The following is a 17,976-nucleotide window of genomic DNA, read 5'->3' as shown; positions in this document are numbered from 1 at the left end:
TAGTGCAGAGAGAGCATCGTCGTCGAAGTCGATGGATCTTCCCGTACGAGCCTTATCCTCCACACTAAAATCGTTGTTTTTAAATCTTTCAAACCACTTCTGCGCAGTCCTTGAACTAATTACGATTTGATTATGTACAGTATTTATTTTTTTGGCTGCATTTGTAGCATTCTCACCAAATAAAAAGTATAAAACGTGTCTTTTATATTCGTTGGTTACTTCCATTTTAACGAAAATAAACAACTGAAATGTTCACAATTCTGAACAGTATTATACTAATGAGATCCAATTTAACACTTCCGTGTAAAAATTATCACATTAGACTGACATTTTTAACAGCAAAACAAGATTTTTCTCAAGGTCATAAAAATGCGCAAGGACTTATGGACTGACCTGATATTTGACTTAATATACTAAAGGATGATCATAGATAAATGTGCTTTCATTTGTTGAAAATATTTAATTGGTCTAAATTAGAGCATTTCCCACATATACCATTTAAAGGTGTTGTTGGAAAAATTAAACCCTTGCCACTTGCTCTGAACAATAATTTGAAATATATTTCAAGAATTATTTTCAAATTTATATTTCCATTTATTTCTCCACTATGGAGAATCCATATGCAACATTTCTCATCTTGTGGCCTTCCACAGATAAATACATTGTAGCTGAGTGAATTAATGTAACTGTTTATAAAGCACACAAAATGAAAAAAACCAGCAATATCCCCCAAAAAATATACTTTTAGACCTTACATGTACAGAAACTGCTGTCAAGCATGCATAGATTAATCACTTTCAAATTATTACCATTTTAACTTAGATGTACGGTACATGAAAGTAGGAAACCTTCATTCAATGATTATGTTTTACATTCATGATTACTTTGCTATGGAAAGTCATGATATCGGGGACATCAAGTAACCGTTCTGACATAAAAAGTTGTAATAGTTCATTATATACAGTTTTGGTACCAGTGCCAATGTCATTTTTAATAAAACAATATTTCAGTTTTCAAATACACTCTTGGTGGTACAATTTTTACAGATAACAGTTCCTTTAAAGTGAATATAATTCCTTCAAACTGTTTATAATGGTATAAATTTTGGAATAATTAGTTATGAAATAAATCTGTAATAGCAACTTTCCACAATGAAGAAATTACAAATGCACACATAATTATTGAATGAAGGGTTCCTACTTTATTGCATTTCATGTACAGTACATCTAAGATAAAATAGTAATAATTTGAAAACAACCAATTTACAAATGCTTGATGGCAGTTTCTGTTCTTGTAACTTTTACAGGTATATTTTTTTGGGACTCAATTTAGGGCAATGACTAATGTGGGTCTTTATAAGTTATTTATAATAAAAAAAAAGAGTACAAAATAACTACATCAATGTCTAAATGTTTACAGTTTGATACTGTTTAATATTTACTTAAGTTTCATAAAGCAGCTTAAATATTTTCATCTAACATTAATAAATGTGTCAAGTACAAAAGCAATGTTTGAAAAACTTTCATCAAAACTATAAAACTTCGAAATCAAAATATAATATTGAAATAATTTACTCTTAAGAGTAAATAAGATTTATGTATCTTTTTTACTCTTTAAAAAAGACAATTGTAAATACAACTACAACGAATCATCTTTTCGATTCAAAATTCTAATTAATTCAAACTAGAATTTTGAACGGAACTTTTAAATTCTTAAATTATTTTTAAATTAAATTCTTGTGAATCAAAAATATTTATTGTACAGTATTGATCAGATAGTAGAATTATACAAAAAAAAGGAAGTCAAAGAGAAGACAATAGACAAGTACTGTACTGTACATATACCTTTTAAAATTGTACTTGGCACATACGTTAATGTTAAAATGTGAAATACATATTAATTTTATAAATTCTACACATTTTGAAAAACTAAACTGATTTCTTTTTGTTTTTGGCTGAAACATTAGTGGAAAAATGAACAAAATTGGTTTTGATTAGCTTAGATTAGTAAACATCAGTGTATTAAATAAATATATATAAATAAAAACAATTAATTATTGGGCTACAATTTGAAAAAATTGTAAACCTATAAATTCCCACTGTTGTCTGTCTGTCTGTCTGTCTTTCCTTAATCTTGAGAATGGAGTTCGATAGATGAAAGATGAGACCAGATATGGGAACCTTAGGGCAGGAGGTCCTGATTAACTATATATGAACTTCTGATACAAACTGGAAGTTGTGTTATTTCAATTTAAAAATTTCCCCTGAAAGCTTTTAGATAGATGACTGGCACGACTCTATTGTCAAAGAAAAAGCATGACGTACAGGGGCAAGACACTACTAATTTGAGGTGAAGAGCATATATTTTAAATTAAAAATATGATTAAAAATTTGCAACCTGACATTGATGTTACAAATAATTGCTTGTTATAATATATATTACCCCTTCATGTTATCTTATTCAGTAATAGTATTCAGTCTTGAATTTCAATATTCAAATATTCCCTATTGAAAAAATCAAATACTGAATTTTCTAAAATGTATCTTCTTCCAAACAAGCCATTTCATAAGCCTTTCACTGATTCACCTGATGTTGCTCATATTCACTTCTGACTTCCTAATCTTACTTTGATCAGCTATTTAGACAAATACTATGACGACTTGCTTTTGTATTATTATATAAGCTTAAGAACTCGGTCTGTTCTAACTATAAATAGTTCACGTCTTTGTGTTATATTTTATCATCTCAATATTACTATTTATTCCTTCTTTTTCTATTGTTATAAATCTGTTGTCGATATAAAAAGCATGTTACATCTAGTACCATACATATAAATCTAATTGTGAAAGAATATTATACAATACATATTATACTATATAATAATTTTCTCAATTTGTACATGATTTTTTTTTAATATTTGTATACTTTTATGTTCTGATATTTTTCACATTTGTAAATGGTTTTTTGTAATTATATAAAATTTTAAAATAATTACAAATTTATTATTTTTAATGGGCTTTCTTGTTTAGTTTTGTTGTATCGGGGTGGCAATTATTGTTCTTGAGTATTAGTAAATAAAGAATACTGTATATTACTTATCCCAGTATAGAGCTCACCATTCATATTTTGAATTATAGCAATGTATATTTGTACTTTCAATTATTCAGAATATCTCAGTTTTTCTCCTTTGAAAAAAATCTTTCAATAATTTATTCATTTTTCCTAAGGAGAGAAACTTATATTGTCTTAGTTATTAAAAAAATATAGTAGTATGAAGCTGTTAAATACATAAAAATAAGAGAAGACAATAAAATTACTCATAGTTTTGTACTAAGTTATAATGCAATAATGTAGACATTATTACAATCTATAAAAATATAATTAAAGCTCATGGGGAGGTATAGTGCTAACCTTCAGAATCATGATTCTGAGGTAACCGAGTTTGAATGTTTGAAAAAAATCCTAAAAAGAAACACCCCAAAATGCTGAGATGGCAGCCACATCTATAGGCAACGATCAGAGGGAAAAAAATATTAACACAAACCCATTTATATGATTTTATAATCTTTTTCAAACATTCAACTTAATTAGACCTTAGAGATGTGATTCTGAGGGTTAGCACCACGATCCTCGAAGCAATCCCGAGAGCTTCAATTTATTATTGAGTTTTATTTATATAGACAAAAATTTCCAAGAATATTTAAAATGCAGTTTTTCATATCTGACTTTGTAACTGTTGCCATACAAAAATATTTACAGCAGTTGATGAAAAAATCTCAATTATGACACTTTGAATTTAATTGATGATTCATCAACATTAATTAATATCTTTTAAGATCTTTATTTTAATAAGCACAAGTTTTTAATATAAACATATGAATATTTTATTATTATATTATCATCTTTTTTAAATACACTGCAATATACTATAACATATATAGTATATTAAATTGTTTATTAATGTCAATTTTTACTGAGATGGAAAATCAAATTGTTAGATAAAATAATGATGATAAGCTAATCTTTCTACATAATATTAATTTAAGAAATTTTCCTTGAAATTTTTAAATATTTTTATTTTAAAGTTCCAATTTCTGAATTTTTGGATTAGAATTTACTATATTAGGAATTCAATGAATATCAAAGTCCATATATACTTGTTATTAAAGCTGAGGTTTATTCACAAATAATGTGGATGCAATACACAAGGAGTAAAGCTACTGACTGTTTTAGAAATTTTTTATTGCTGTCAGTTTGTCAAAGATGTATTTGGAGCTGAGCCCCTCATCAGTTTGACAGAATTTCAGACCAGCAACAAACTTAATAGTAAATGCGACTATATAAATGGTTGAAACCAAATAAAATAATAACTGACAGCAATAAAAAACTTCTAAAATAGTAGCTTTACTCTTTGTGTGATTGCATCTGAATAGAGGACCATATTATTTGTGAATAAGCCCCAACTTTAATATTTTAGGAATCATATTAACATAATATAGTTTACAGATTATAATTTTACAATATATAATATCAGTTAGTATTATACATCTACATTAAATTGTTTTTGTTTTTTAAATATCACAACTGGTGATTTTTAATGTAATAAAATCAGTTATTATATGATTGTAACTTTAGAATTAATTTTCTGTATTGGCAGGTTTCTGTTTTACACAGGATTATGTTTTTATTAAGTAACTTTTATATATACTGTTGTGGACAAACTGTTGTCTTGTCCCAACTATTTTCCAGATAATAAAAATATAATCTTAAAAACATTTAGTACTTGATAACAAGACTTAGTCTATCGAAACCTAAGCCTGCAAGTTATAGCATTAATTAGAATTTAGAATTCTACTTTACCCGTATTATGTTATGCAATTAGTTCCAAAAAGCCTGTTTCTGCATTAGACAGGTTTCTGGCTTATAAAAGTGTTTTACAAAGCAAATTGTTCACTTCTAAGGTTTATTTTCTGTTTAGGTGAGTTTCAGTTTCCTACAAGGTTCATTTTAAACAATTTTTACTATCTTAAATAATAACAGTTCTCAATACAACAGTATAAAAATGAATTATATTTTAAAGGCTCAATTAAAAATTCAGTCCAAAATCTTTTCTCTATTTTTATTATTCACAAAATTATTTTTTCGAATATTCATCAATTATCATCTTAGAGAATGTTAAATACTCTCTAAGATAAATTTTAAATATATTTATATCACTTCATCAACATTAAAAATTCATTATGTAACAAGTAAGTTTATAGTTGAAAATTGTTGAAAAGCATTTTATTCTTATGCAATGTGTAATCATATTAAAATTAAACAAAAATTTCTACTCTATCTATTTAAAATTTTATTTGTAAGTTCACTTAAAATGCCTAGTTACATGCTTAAGTTAACAAAACAAAAAATGTTTTCAAAACATTGTAAATAGTTATAGTTTATTTGATCTTTCCTTAACATAAAAACCACTTTAAATTGCAAATAAAGCAGTTTAAGGTGTAATCTTAATTTTTTTTTAGCTTTTGAACTTTTGTTTAAAAAAAAATGATAATAATGTTCGTCAGAATATTTTGATTAATTTTAATTAGCCGCACTTTCTAATTTTGACCCACATTTTGCGATTCTTTTTGAAGTTTTCCTTCCTTCGTCTTTTATAAACTGATTCAAATTTTTTAATCGGTGAATGCATTTTTCATGTATTCATTTTATGTATAATGTATAAATCAGTAAATGAAAATCAAACCAATATTTTGAAAAAAAAAAAACAAAAAATTTTTACTTTATTGTCAATAAAGGTTAAGTTCTAATTTCATGTTTACAATAATGTAAAAAAACAACATAATTAACTAACAGTAATAAAAAAAAAATTTAAGTATTTATAGAATTTTTATCCTATTTGTGTATGTCCTGCTTGCAAAATTAAAGATAAATAATTTAATTTTAAATATTTAGCTGTCTGATATCATTTAGTTACTATTTGCATACAGATTATCTTTTGCTTTCTTACTGTTTGCATAATAGCATCCTCATGTGGTTATATTCTTCCAACTACAATGTCCCCATTTATTTTTACTAATATTCTGTGTACATAACTTTCAATTATACAAAATCTACTTATCATTAATTGTTTAATTTAAATAATTAAAAAAAACTAATAACAGGTTTACATTAACTGTATATTTTTTAAACATAAGATTGTTTCTTGATTATTTCATATCCTATTGCCAATATCTTTATATCCTATATTTTCTATTGTTTAACTGTTCTTAAATATTCTGATAATCTTGTACTTATTATATTATTTTCCATAATGTAAAAATAAGTACAGAAGTGTTTCTGCTCTTCGAATATTAGGAGAAATTATGTCTGACATATTTGGGTCAAATTATCTAAAAATTCTAAGGCTCTAAACCTAAATTATTCAGAATGGAAAACTAACATGTTCATTGGTCCAGCCATTCAGTCTACAAATTTTTAAAACTTTTAAAAGCAAAGATTTTTTACTATTAATTTGTTTCTAATATAAACAACTTTAAAATAAAAATTATTTTTACTTATTCAAGTGGGTCATTCTAATCAATCAGTAATCTACGATACTTAATTTTTAATATATATATATACAGATCATGGTTTTATTAAATAAAACTATTATGTACTTATTTTATTTTTAAAATTTTTGCATTAATTTTTTAATATAAATTCTCTCAACGTCAGTCATTTTGTTTACTCATTTTTTAAACCGAAATGTCATAATTATATATCAGAAGATAATTATTTAATAGTAACATCTTAAACGTACCACCTATTTTTTTGGTTATATTCATCTATAGATATTCTATTACATATTTTTTGTATTCTGTCACAAAATATTACATTTCATATGTAACAATGTGTTAGAACTTAAGCTTTTTCACTATTGACTTTTTCTTTTATGTTTATTAGTAGTAGACTTATTATTTTCTATATACTTTCTTTATTATGAGATGTAAGAGATTTAATTTGTTCTAGTTCAATTTGTCCAAATCTAGTTTAATATCAGATCATTATCTGATATTCAATTCCTAATATTTATATTTATTAATAAACAATCATCTGTAAATCTTTCTGTAAATCTAAATTCATCAAGAATGATTTAATCTGCATCCTTTTATAATTAAAGATTTTATTATGTAATTCTATTTGATATAAAAGTGAGAAAATAATAGAAATTATAATTGTTATTGTGCTTTGTATATAAATGTTACATTTTATTAAATTTATTATACGAATTTACTTTTGTTTATGATTTAATGTAAATATTTAATTTAAAATAATATACTGGATTTCTTCATTTTCAACATTTAAAAGCATTAATGTTGTGATATATTATTTGGGATATAATAACTTGGGTTTTATATCCCAAATAATATCCTTTTTAAATTAGAGAATTTTCTGAATGTTTTCTTTTATAAAAAAAATCCAGCAATGATGCTTAACTTTCCTGGAAACATTTAAAACTGCATGTGTGGCACCATCTGTTATGATATAAAAAGTTTTTTAAATAAAATATTTTTAATTATTATAAAATGTCAAAAAGTTTTAATTTGAGGTTAGGAATGTATTTTATAAAAAAAATTAAATGCTAATAACAAGTAAAATTTTCATTAAGTCTGACCCTACTCAAGATATGACCCATGAGCCCCTTTATCTCCCCACCTCCTTGATCTTTAACCACCAAAATTTAATAGCATCAATCCCCCTAATAAACAAACTTTCCTGTAAAATTTCAGAAATTTTTGACAGAAATCACAGGAGTTATCAAGCTTCAAAGAGGATGAATAAAATCGCACTCCCCAGACAAACATCCATACAGAAAAACCCCCAAATTTTTTTGCATTTCTCAATGTTTCAAGATCTCAAGTCCAAAAAATATAAAAGTCTTAGAGGAATCATTTTTAGACCAATTGCTATATTTTCCCTCTCTTATAACAGAGATGGGAATGGAATTTTAAAAATTATTTGTATTTGTTTCAGTATATGGATTAGACAGAGAATTTATAAAAATTTAGTTTGTTAAGTTTGTTTTAGATTTTATTTTAAAATTTTATTTCTGAATTTATTATACAATTTATATAATTTGATAATTTGTTTAAGAATTCAGAATAATTAAAAATACAAAACAGAACAATAAACTAATCAAATTTTATTTATAAAAATCATTTAAAGAAAACACTAAGTAATCTCATTAAAAGGAAATAATGATAAAAAAATGTTTTTGGTTAATAATATTAGAATCAACACAACAGTCACTAATTTTACTGTTTATTGATTATCTAAAATATCTCAACGACAGGTCCGGATTATCGAATAGGCAAAGTAGACAAATGTCTAGGGCCCGTAATTCGGAGGGGCCCGGCTTAAGTGCAGAAGATTTCTCTGTTTCAAAACGAGTTAAAAATTATTTAAGAAATTCGATAGGACAGAAAAGGCTGTATTTAACAATGCTTACTAAGTTGCGGTCGACCAGCCATTAGCTAAAAAAAAAAAGTCAACAGCCACCCGTGCGTCAGAAGTAATGTACAGGTACGCCATGAGATCTCTCGCACCATCTAGAAATCTTCCTAGGGCCGCCTCTCGTGGTAGTACTGATGTATGGTTACGATTTATTTTCTAAATCTAAACTTATACGTCGCGACATCGCATATTTGATATAGCGTTCAAGTTGCTCGAGTGCAAAGATATTACAATTCAATAGTGTTTTATAAAAGAGTTAAAAAGGAGTGACAGCACGATATCAGCACCGGGTGTCACCCATGCTAGCTACGCTAATGTCACATTATATAAGATTTGTTTAGAAGCAACTTATATAAATGGGGCCCCAATTTAAATTTTGTCTAGGGCCCGCTAGAGGCTTAATCCGACGCTGCTCAACGATCATGTTTTATAATGGCTAAAATCTGAAAAAGGGCTAGCATTCAATTTTGTTGAAAGTACCATATTTTTTGCCTTATAAAATACACTATTGTATTATATTGTATGCATCCCATTTTTTGTGTCAATTTTTTGATGAAAAAATATTCTTTGCAGGATGAATGTACTTAAAATTTATGTGAGAAATAGTAAAAACATGCATCTTATAAAGCAAAAAACAGTAGTTTAAGATCTACAATGTACTATGATCAGCAAATTGGTAAGGAAGTCAACAAGTTTGTTTGATTTAATAAATTATTAAAGATTGTGTTTAGAAGTCCGATAATGATAACAATTTTTCAGACAATGTGCATATCTTATAAAACTTGTTTCTTGGTACTAGAGGATAAATACTACAATATAAAAATAAAACATGTGACACTAACTTCTGAAACTTTCAATATAATCTCTTATTTTTTACCATTTCATTATTCATTTATTATTGATGGAGTTGTGTGACAAGACAGTTTATTTAGAAATTTTTTTTTGCAAAATTTCTACATTTATTGTTGATTTAAAGTTAAACTTTAAAAAGTAAAGGAGGGTCTAAAGGTAAATTTAAAATGTCAATGGTTATTCAAGGAAAGATAAACATGATAATTACATCAAGAACAGAACAAACATGGTCAGATTTGCAATCTAATTATAATTTTTGGGTTGCAATTTTCAAACTGCAGACCTATACGCTCCCATTGTCATCTGTCTGTCTTTCAATAATCTTGAGAACATTAGACAGATGAAACTGAGATAGACCAGATAGAGAAAGCTTAGGGACTGGAGGCCCCAATTAACTATATATAAACTTCTGGTCTGGAAGGCATATGATTTTTTTAAAATTAAATGATGATTAAAAATTGCAGCCTGGCATTGTGATGATGTCACAATAAAAACTGCTCATTGAGATTACTTCATATTCATTGGTTTTGAGCAAAAGAAAGGAACTCAAAAGGTTAATCCTTAAGAATAAAGAAATCTAATGAAGTAATCTTTTCTAGTTTTAAGTTTGTCGGTTTCTTTTAACAGTATATAAGAAATTTTGTTATTAATTCTTTGTTCAAATGCACACGATTTTAAAATTGAATAATAGAAGTTTAGTAGATGTGCAATAAATGATGTAAACAGTTTTTCAAAAATAAATAAACAATAAAATTTGATCTCTGTTGATCCTTCTTATACTTGTAAATGATTAAAATTAAGCTTCTAAATAAAAAATATCTTTTTTAACTTAACAAGGTTTATTTGCTGAAATAAATGCAAACATTTTATAATAATGGACAGTACTTTCCTTAATAACTATTAAAATGCAATTTATATTTACTTAAGTAAAAATTAGTTTTATGCTATGTTAAAAAAAAACAATTGATTTATTCAGCTGATTTATAGCTGCCACAAAATGTTGATTAAATTCATTTTTCTTAAAAATTTTAGTCTTTTCCTTCCAAATTTGGTATAAGTACTGTTGCTGCAATTCTTTCCTTGTGTTAAATTTTATATTATATATATATATTTTTTTAGAGAACTTCAAATATTAATATTTCACAACGACAACAATTCTTGGTATCTTAAACTTGCATACAATTTGAAATTGCAGTAGAAATACCATTTTATTTGATAATGAAAAAAACCTGTAAAGTATTTTAATATGAAATGTGATAATTTGAAACAGGTGTTAATTTAAAAACTCAAATGTAAACAGATTTAATCAGGCTTGGAGTACTTTTGCTTGCATGGCATTGCAATTCTGAATATTTCTGAAGTTTGCAATGTCAAACAAAAGTACTGGGAGCTTGATTAAATATGTTCATATGTTTATATAAGTTTCTAATATCCATTTCAAATTATCACATGTTTATATTTAATTAATGTGGTGTACACAAAAGCCAACCACTGACGTATGCCATCAGGCTATATGTATCGAGTTTTCGTAGCATTGTTTGCAGTGTACACCACCTCTAATTTTTGTAAACAATTTAAAAAGTAAAACTTTGACAGATAAAATGAGATCCTACTCACATGATCATAGTATGAGACAATTAAATTTCTCACAGCTACTAGATCAAATTATTGTAGGATAAGAATGGAATAAATTATTTGGAACATGAGTAACTTTAATATCTTTAATATATCAAACTGACGTTTTCACCTAATTTTCTATATTTTTTTGTCAAATAGACTTGCTTGATAAGTATTTAACACTATTATTATAATAAATAGATAACTTATCTTAAGAATCTGCAGCATTTTGTGGTTTCTAGTATGGTCTGGCAACAGTTATAAAATGGTGTAAGTTTTTAATTTTGTTGACCTGAATTTTGAGTTATGAATGTATGTTTTTTTCTTCTTTTTCAATAAAGACATTATTTAAATACAATTTAAGTATATCTTTTCATTGTGTATGTATACTGAACAGATATACTTATGAAACCTGCTATATAATGTATGGATTTATGAGATCCCTATGAAATATGGTCCTCTAATTAAAAAATATTTTTTACCTCTGTTCTAGAATGTCTGAAATACTTTAATTCATGCAAACAGAATGAGAATGGAGTAATATTAAATTTTTTTATGGTTAATCATTTCCATGAAAAATATTTTATTAGTCTTATTACAACAAATTCTTATACAATCTCCAAGAAACTTCTTCCACCTATAAAAATGTATTGCTGCATTTTTACAAGTGGAAACTAAGCTAAATTATATAATTATTTTGCTTCTTTAGAATATATTAAAGTCTTTCAAAACTTTTAATATAAAAATGATACAATAGAAATTTGAACAGTAGTAGTTGATGTTTCATATGGCACATGATACTACGCTAAACAAATGCATGAATTTGCTTATTACAGATGATAGATAAGACAATTCAAATATTTTGAATATTTCAGATTTATTCATATCAATATCTGGTGAAATTTTCTCATATATATTCTTTTTTTAAATAGCCTATGCATAAATGAATTATAGGAAGAATATATCAGGTAAGTATAACTAAACCTACCTATTGAATACTTTCTGAAGATAGATTTAATAAAAAAATGGACGATATATTCTCTAGAATGTACAGCAAACAATTCTGTAAGATATTAATTTCAGTTTTGACAATCTGAAGAAAAATGGAACAATCATTTATATCCAGAAATTTCTCCTAATGACGACACTATTCAGAAATGTGTCATTTGCATCTGGAAATATGCCTACTACTTTACCAAATTGCATTCTTAATAAATATTTACTAGCAAAATCATAAATAAAGCTTTAACTTTTTGAAATATAACATTATGGAAGATTATTTTATTGATCCTACATCATCTCATGCCAACTTATCACATTATAATAAGAAATATGGTAAGTGGAATTACATATTTTACATGTTTATAAAAGTTAAATGGAACCACCCCATTTTATAATATACGGCAATTCTGTACAACATAAAAACAGTTTAATAAAAGTCTGACAATGCTATTATATTCTTTGCCAAACAAATTTAAATATACCAGAATTAAAAACATATTTTAAAACTTCTTTCTTAATACAAGATTAAGGTTCTTTAGCCTAAAAATAAAATAATTTAAATAAAATGATGAAATAAAAAGTGAATTTATAGGTTGATGACGTATTTCAACATATTACTCTAAAAAAATATATATATATATTCATGCATTAGATTAGAAAATCCAGTATTAATTATAATAATGTTTTTAACAGATGCAAAATAAAGAAAATATGCCATAAAAAATACATACAAGGAAACTGCCTCACGATTAGCTGAATGTGCCTTTAAAATCAACAAACAGGAAAAAATAAAACTTATCACGATTCGGAATCAAATGAAATGAATATAATAAAGAAAAAGAATTCAAAAATCAGAGATTAAGTAAATATTGAAGGTAGAAGAAGACAAATTAGGCAGAACATTATAGCTTTGCAGGGCCTTCCAAATTCATTGTCAACTTCAGACATTTTTCTCCCAGGGAATTGTTTTATAGATTGGTTTGTGGCCTCATTGGCAGGGGACTCAGGCAATTGCTTTTTTTGCCCGTAGAATAACACACCACTGGCTAAATAATTATTTATTCAAATTACACTTTCACAGAAATGAGAAACTGACAAGTAAATTATGCTAAAATTTCAGCTTTTCCCACATAATTATTACTAACGTATACATAATAATGATGGCCCAATTTCATAATTATAATATCCATATTGAAGATGACATTTTGTGTATTTTCAATGTGTTGTACACTTTTATCATAAGAATTTAAAATAGAACTATAGAACAGTAATCAGGGATAATGTATATGTGTATTTAATGTTGTTTTTTTAAAGTTATTTCTTCATAAATTTCAAAACATTATTCAGGATTTTTAATGTAGGAATTAAAGGAATTTAAAAGATAAAAAATTGCCATAAATTATCATTAAAGGAATCTATTACTTTATTAGAATGCTTATGGAATAAAAGCATACCTTATTAGACGGAATAGAACGCAAACGTTTGAAAATTGTAGCGATATCTGATTTTGTCAACACATCTGGCTGATCAGACATTTTGTCTTTTGATGACGATGATTAACGATTTAGCGCCCTCTGCACGTTCGAAGAAATATAATCAAATAAAATGTAAATAATTAACTTAATTATAAGTATTTTATAATTATTTTAAAAATTTTTATGAGAAATTAATTATATTAAATAATATTTAATATTTTTTTAATGAACAATCAGTTTTAATGAATTATTTATTTCGTTTAAGAGAGAAAAATAGTTTTTCTTTTATTTATTTTTTTATACAAAATTTTAAATTAATTGATAAATAAATTTCATTATTATAACTAATCTTGCTAAAATTCTTATAAGAAAATAAATTGATTTTGTATAACAACTTATTTTTGCGTAATTTAATCATAGATAATTCTGTTTACGTGACGGCATTGACGTATGTCGTCGTTCCGTCGAGGGGTTCGGATGCGAGTCCACGAGTCTTATAGTTCTTCTTCCGGAATTAATCTTGTTTTAAGATCTTAAATGGAAAAAAAAAATTATCAGATATAAACTTAAATCATCAAATAGTATAAACTATTTAAAGAATTTAAAGGAATTTAAATACAAAATAACATCGGAGAAATGTGAATTTAGTACGTGAATGTAATTCGCCAACAAAGACGGGATCAAAAATTTCAGACAAGACACCTACAAGAACGTCTGGTATATAAATAAAACAGAACAAGAATTTATTTTAATCGAGTTAACGCTTACAGGATCCCCTTTTATTCTTTTCCAAGATTCCGATTATGGTCGGTGTCCAGCGATTGTTTCCTCTCTATTTTTTTTTCTTTTTTTTCCGCGGAGCGAAAGTACAAAAAATATTCGTTTACTCGTTATAATAATTATAAACTAAAGCTACGGTAAAACTATTTTAACAATTAAAACACGAAGAGGATAGAAAAATACCCGGAATATTTTTTCTTTGTGATTGAATGATGTAGTTCCTTTGTGATGACGAGGAAATCTACGTATAAAGTTTCACTTTTTTCTATATGCGCAATACGCTTTCATGCCTTCCTTTTTTTCCTTTTCTTTTCTACTCGTCACAAGAGTTCACTTCACAATCCTGGGGCTACGCTTGAGTCACCTATCGAACCCTTCGGCCAATACACGAGACGTTGCCTCTTCTCCTCTAGCTCCGCTACTAGCACTGTCGGTCATTTTCTTGGCTTGAGTATAAAAAAGTCCGTTTTCTTCTTCTTCGGGCGAAAAGTACCTAAGACTTTCTTTCCAACATCCCACGTGATTTACCTTTTTATTGTTTCCGATGCTTCCAGGAACGGACCCCTCTTTATGACTGATGAAAGAACAAAAGAAGACGGAAAGTTCTCGAAAAAAGAAACAAAGGGGAAGACGTTAGGCGTAAGAATAAAACAAACAATATCGCGGGCAGAAATGATGTTATGACGATATTACGTTGAAACTTTTTACATGTATGATGTCCTTTTTAATAGCTTGCGCCTCTTTTCTATTCACGTTCTTCATGAACTATAGAGGGCGCTGCATTTTTACAAAATTCTTACTTTATCTCTGTAAAATCCTCGAATCTGGGTCGCTTTAACTAGTCAACATAAAATTAATCATATATTACTGTCCTCCGATATAATGATATATCGAGGAAAACAATTATTGCTAGCGGGACACGTCATTACATATGATATTATAGAAACAAATGAGAGAGATCGTTCTATACAATTGTGTTCTTTGTGTTAAAAAGAATTAGCTTTGACATCTGTCCCATCAGGGCCATATTTACAAGCAAGCTATGTTACCTTTTTGATTAGGGCCTCAATAAAATGATACAATATCGAGCGGATAATTTAATGGTAAAACTGACTGGTTTGTTATTCGGCCACTGTGAAGCATTTATCAGACAGGATGGTGAGCAGTGGAACCTTGTGTGATAGATCGTGGAATGCTATAGGGAGACCAGTGGTCTTCGTACCTGTTCAATTTTTTACTTTCGACATAAATAAATGCTTCGATAAAGAAGATGATGGATTTATTATTGGTGATACGGTTATTCATTCCGTTTCCTACGCAGACGACGTTGTAATTATTGCGCCCACGGCAGCTGCTCTTAGAAGAAAGATTCAGCTTGTGACCGCATATTTCAAGAGGTTAAAACTAAACATCAATCCAAACAAATCAATTATAATGATATTCAGAAACGGAACTAGACTTCCCAGAAAGAAAATGTCTTTTCATATCAATAATGTAGAATTAAAACTGGTTAATAAAATTAAGTTTCTTGGAATAATTTTAACACCCTTACTATCCTTTGATAGACAAATCAAGGCAACTATGGTCAAAGCCAATCAGCTAATTAATGGTGTAATAAAGTTATTTGCTATAACCAACTTAAAAAATATCCATGTCCAGCTCAACCTGTTCAATTCAATAGTCTATAATGCAGCGAACTATGCATCGCCTTTATGGTGCTTATCGAACTACTAAAAGATGGACGTAATTCAGAACAAATTTATACGAAGATTGTTTTTATTAGAATATAAGGTTCCTGGCAGTGTATTAAGATTGGAGTTAAGTAGATTTAGCCTCACAGCAATATTTATAAAGAGATGTTTGAATTTATTAATGAAACTAAGGGATAGTAGTCGTATTACATCTAGCTTTTTACTGCTGTTATATAAAAAATCAATTCAAAAAGATACAAAAAGGAATTCGATTGGACAACTTACTAAGGTGGTCAATGGTTTTGGATCTTCAATAGAACCATTTATTTACTCGCTAGAGTTAAGTGGAGAGCTGTGTAACCAATTAACCCGAAATATACTAGATAATTTATTGTCACGTGACATAAAAGAAATCCATTCATGTATATCACCGAATTGGTATACCTCGATATTGAACTTTCCTAATATTAATAACTATATATTTTCTAATATACCCTTTGGCGTGAAGAGATTTTTTATCTAACTTCGTCTTAATTCTAATACACTTTATATAGAAAATAAGTTTTATGTGTTTACTAACAATTTATGCCCACGATGCAATGAGAAATTTTCTAAGTTTCATTTGATTTGTGAATGTGAAAAGGACAATGATTTGAAACAAAAATAGGATCTCCTGAGTTTAATTAAATATGTTAGGTTCGGTAGAAGCGATGTATAAATTTTTCCATGACGAACTATATGTAATTTATACAATTATATAAAAAATTTTGTTACAAATAATTGAAAACTATTAATAATTTGTGATTTATAGACTAGGAGGAATTATACTCCCTTTGTAACAGGCTAAAGCCTAATACAAATAAAGAATAATTGAAAAAATTAGGGCCTCAAAAATTTATACTGAAAAGAAAATTGAAGTCAAATTTTTTTAATAAATTTTTTTTTTTTTTTTTTTTTTTTACAAATTAACAGAATATACTTTAAATACTACACAAAATAAAAAGTAGTTAATATGTTTATATTAATTCTTTTCTTTTTATGAGTGACTTCTAAAAATGTGATGGGTTAGTAAGGGACCTGACACAGCGTTCAGCTTAGGGCTTCGAAATGCTTAAATCCGATCCTGTGTCCCACACAAACTTACTGGCATTATAAACATCAAGGAAAAATCTTTTAAAATTGACAGCGTAACTTGTTCATATAAAGCTGAACAATCGAGAAACCTGCTAATTCTTAATAATTTTTCCGTCAGTTATATTTATGAGCTCCGCATTCTGATTTCCGAATTATCATTTGTTTTTCATGTGGGAATAGACGAAAACTTATATTGAGCTCCCGTATGGCTTTGAAATTGCAATTTGGAATGCTACAGAAAACTTTCTTTTGGTACTTGTGAATCTTTGTCCCAGATGGTGGCTCTGCCCTGGCAATCAACATCTAAACTAGTACCTGTATCCCCTCGAAACAAATTGACTCGGCCGACTAACCTGTGTACACCAGTGGCCAAGCGGTCTTCGTACCCTGAATACTGAGAGTTCGGTCGTGGGTTCGCGCCTCGCTCGGACGGGCTGGCTATGTGGAGTTTTCCGGGTTTTCTCCACGTCTGTAACACCCGAATAGGGGAGGCCAGTTAAAAGACGTCTCGGAAGGCATCCATCCCTAGGCAGATCGCCCAAAGTGTTGCGTTGCTATAACTTAACAAACAAACCGACTAACCTACATTAAGGCCGCCACACACGTTCAGGAAATCCTTTGAGGAATAACTGTGCAGGCCTGACCTTGAGGAATTCCTGAACGTGTGTGGATAAAAACTGTACAGTTTCGGCGGCCTGTACAGTCCACCGGAGTAGAAACGAAAAACCATTTGATTTTCCTGCACAGTTTTGGACTGCGCAGGCCGACTGAACGTGTGTGCTGTCGTGTCGTTCAGTTGTGAGGCCGCTGAGTAGCAAGAACAATGTCTCGTGAATCTTTGGAAGAATTATTTTTTATAACCTTTTAACTTTTATTATTTATAACCTGAAAAATTAATTTTTTAGGTTATAAATAATAAAAGTTAAAATTAT

The 17,976-nt window shown here is 27.9% G+C and overlaps 2 protein-coding genes across 3 annotated transcripts in view; one reads left to right on the top strand and one right to left on the bottom strand.

The window, feature by feature from the left end:
• The window catches only part of ArfGAP3 (ADP-ribosylation factor GTPase activating protein 3), a 34,943-nt gene extending 21,400 nt beyond the window's left edge, over positions 1–13,543 (bottom strand). For both annotated transcript variants that reach the window (XM_067286241.1, XM_067286240.1), the window contains exon 1: positions 13,419–13,543. In XM_067286241.1, coding sequence (XP_067142342.1) covers positions 13,419–13,499 — 81 coding nt within the window. In that variant the 5' untranslated portion in view covers positions 13,500–13,543. The remainder of the gene's footprint in view (positions 1–13,418) is intronic.
• A 1,831-nt stretch (positions 13,544–15,374) lies between these two features.
• LOC136988354 (uncharacterized) lies at positions 15,375–15,953 on the top strand. The gene has a single exon (XM_067286243.1). It carries the CDS (start codon positions 15,375–15,377, stop codon positions 15,951–15,953), a length of 579 nt encoding a protein of 192 aa, XP_067142344.1.
• The last annotated feature ends 2,023 nt before the right edge of the window (positions 15,954–17,976 follow it).

The sequence above is a fragment of the Centruroides vittatus genome, unplaced genomic scaffold (assembly GCF_030686945.1).
Source record: "Centruroides vittatus isolate TY-2023 unplaced genomic scaffold, ASM3068694v2 scaffold_3293, whole genome shotgun sequence".
In the NCBI taxonomy this organism is placed as follows: domain Eukaryota; kingdom Metazoa; phylum Arthropoda; class Arachnida; order Scorpiones; family Buthidae; genus Centruroides; species Centruroides vittatus.
This window is presented reverse-complemented; position numbering and strand designations above follow the sequence as displayed.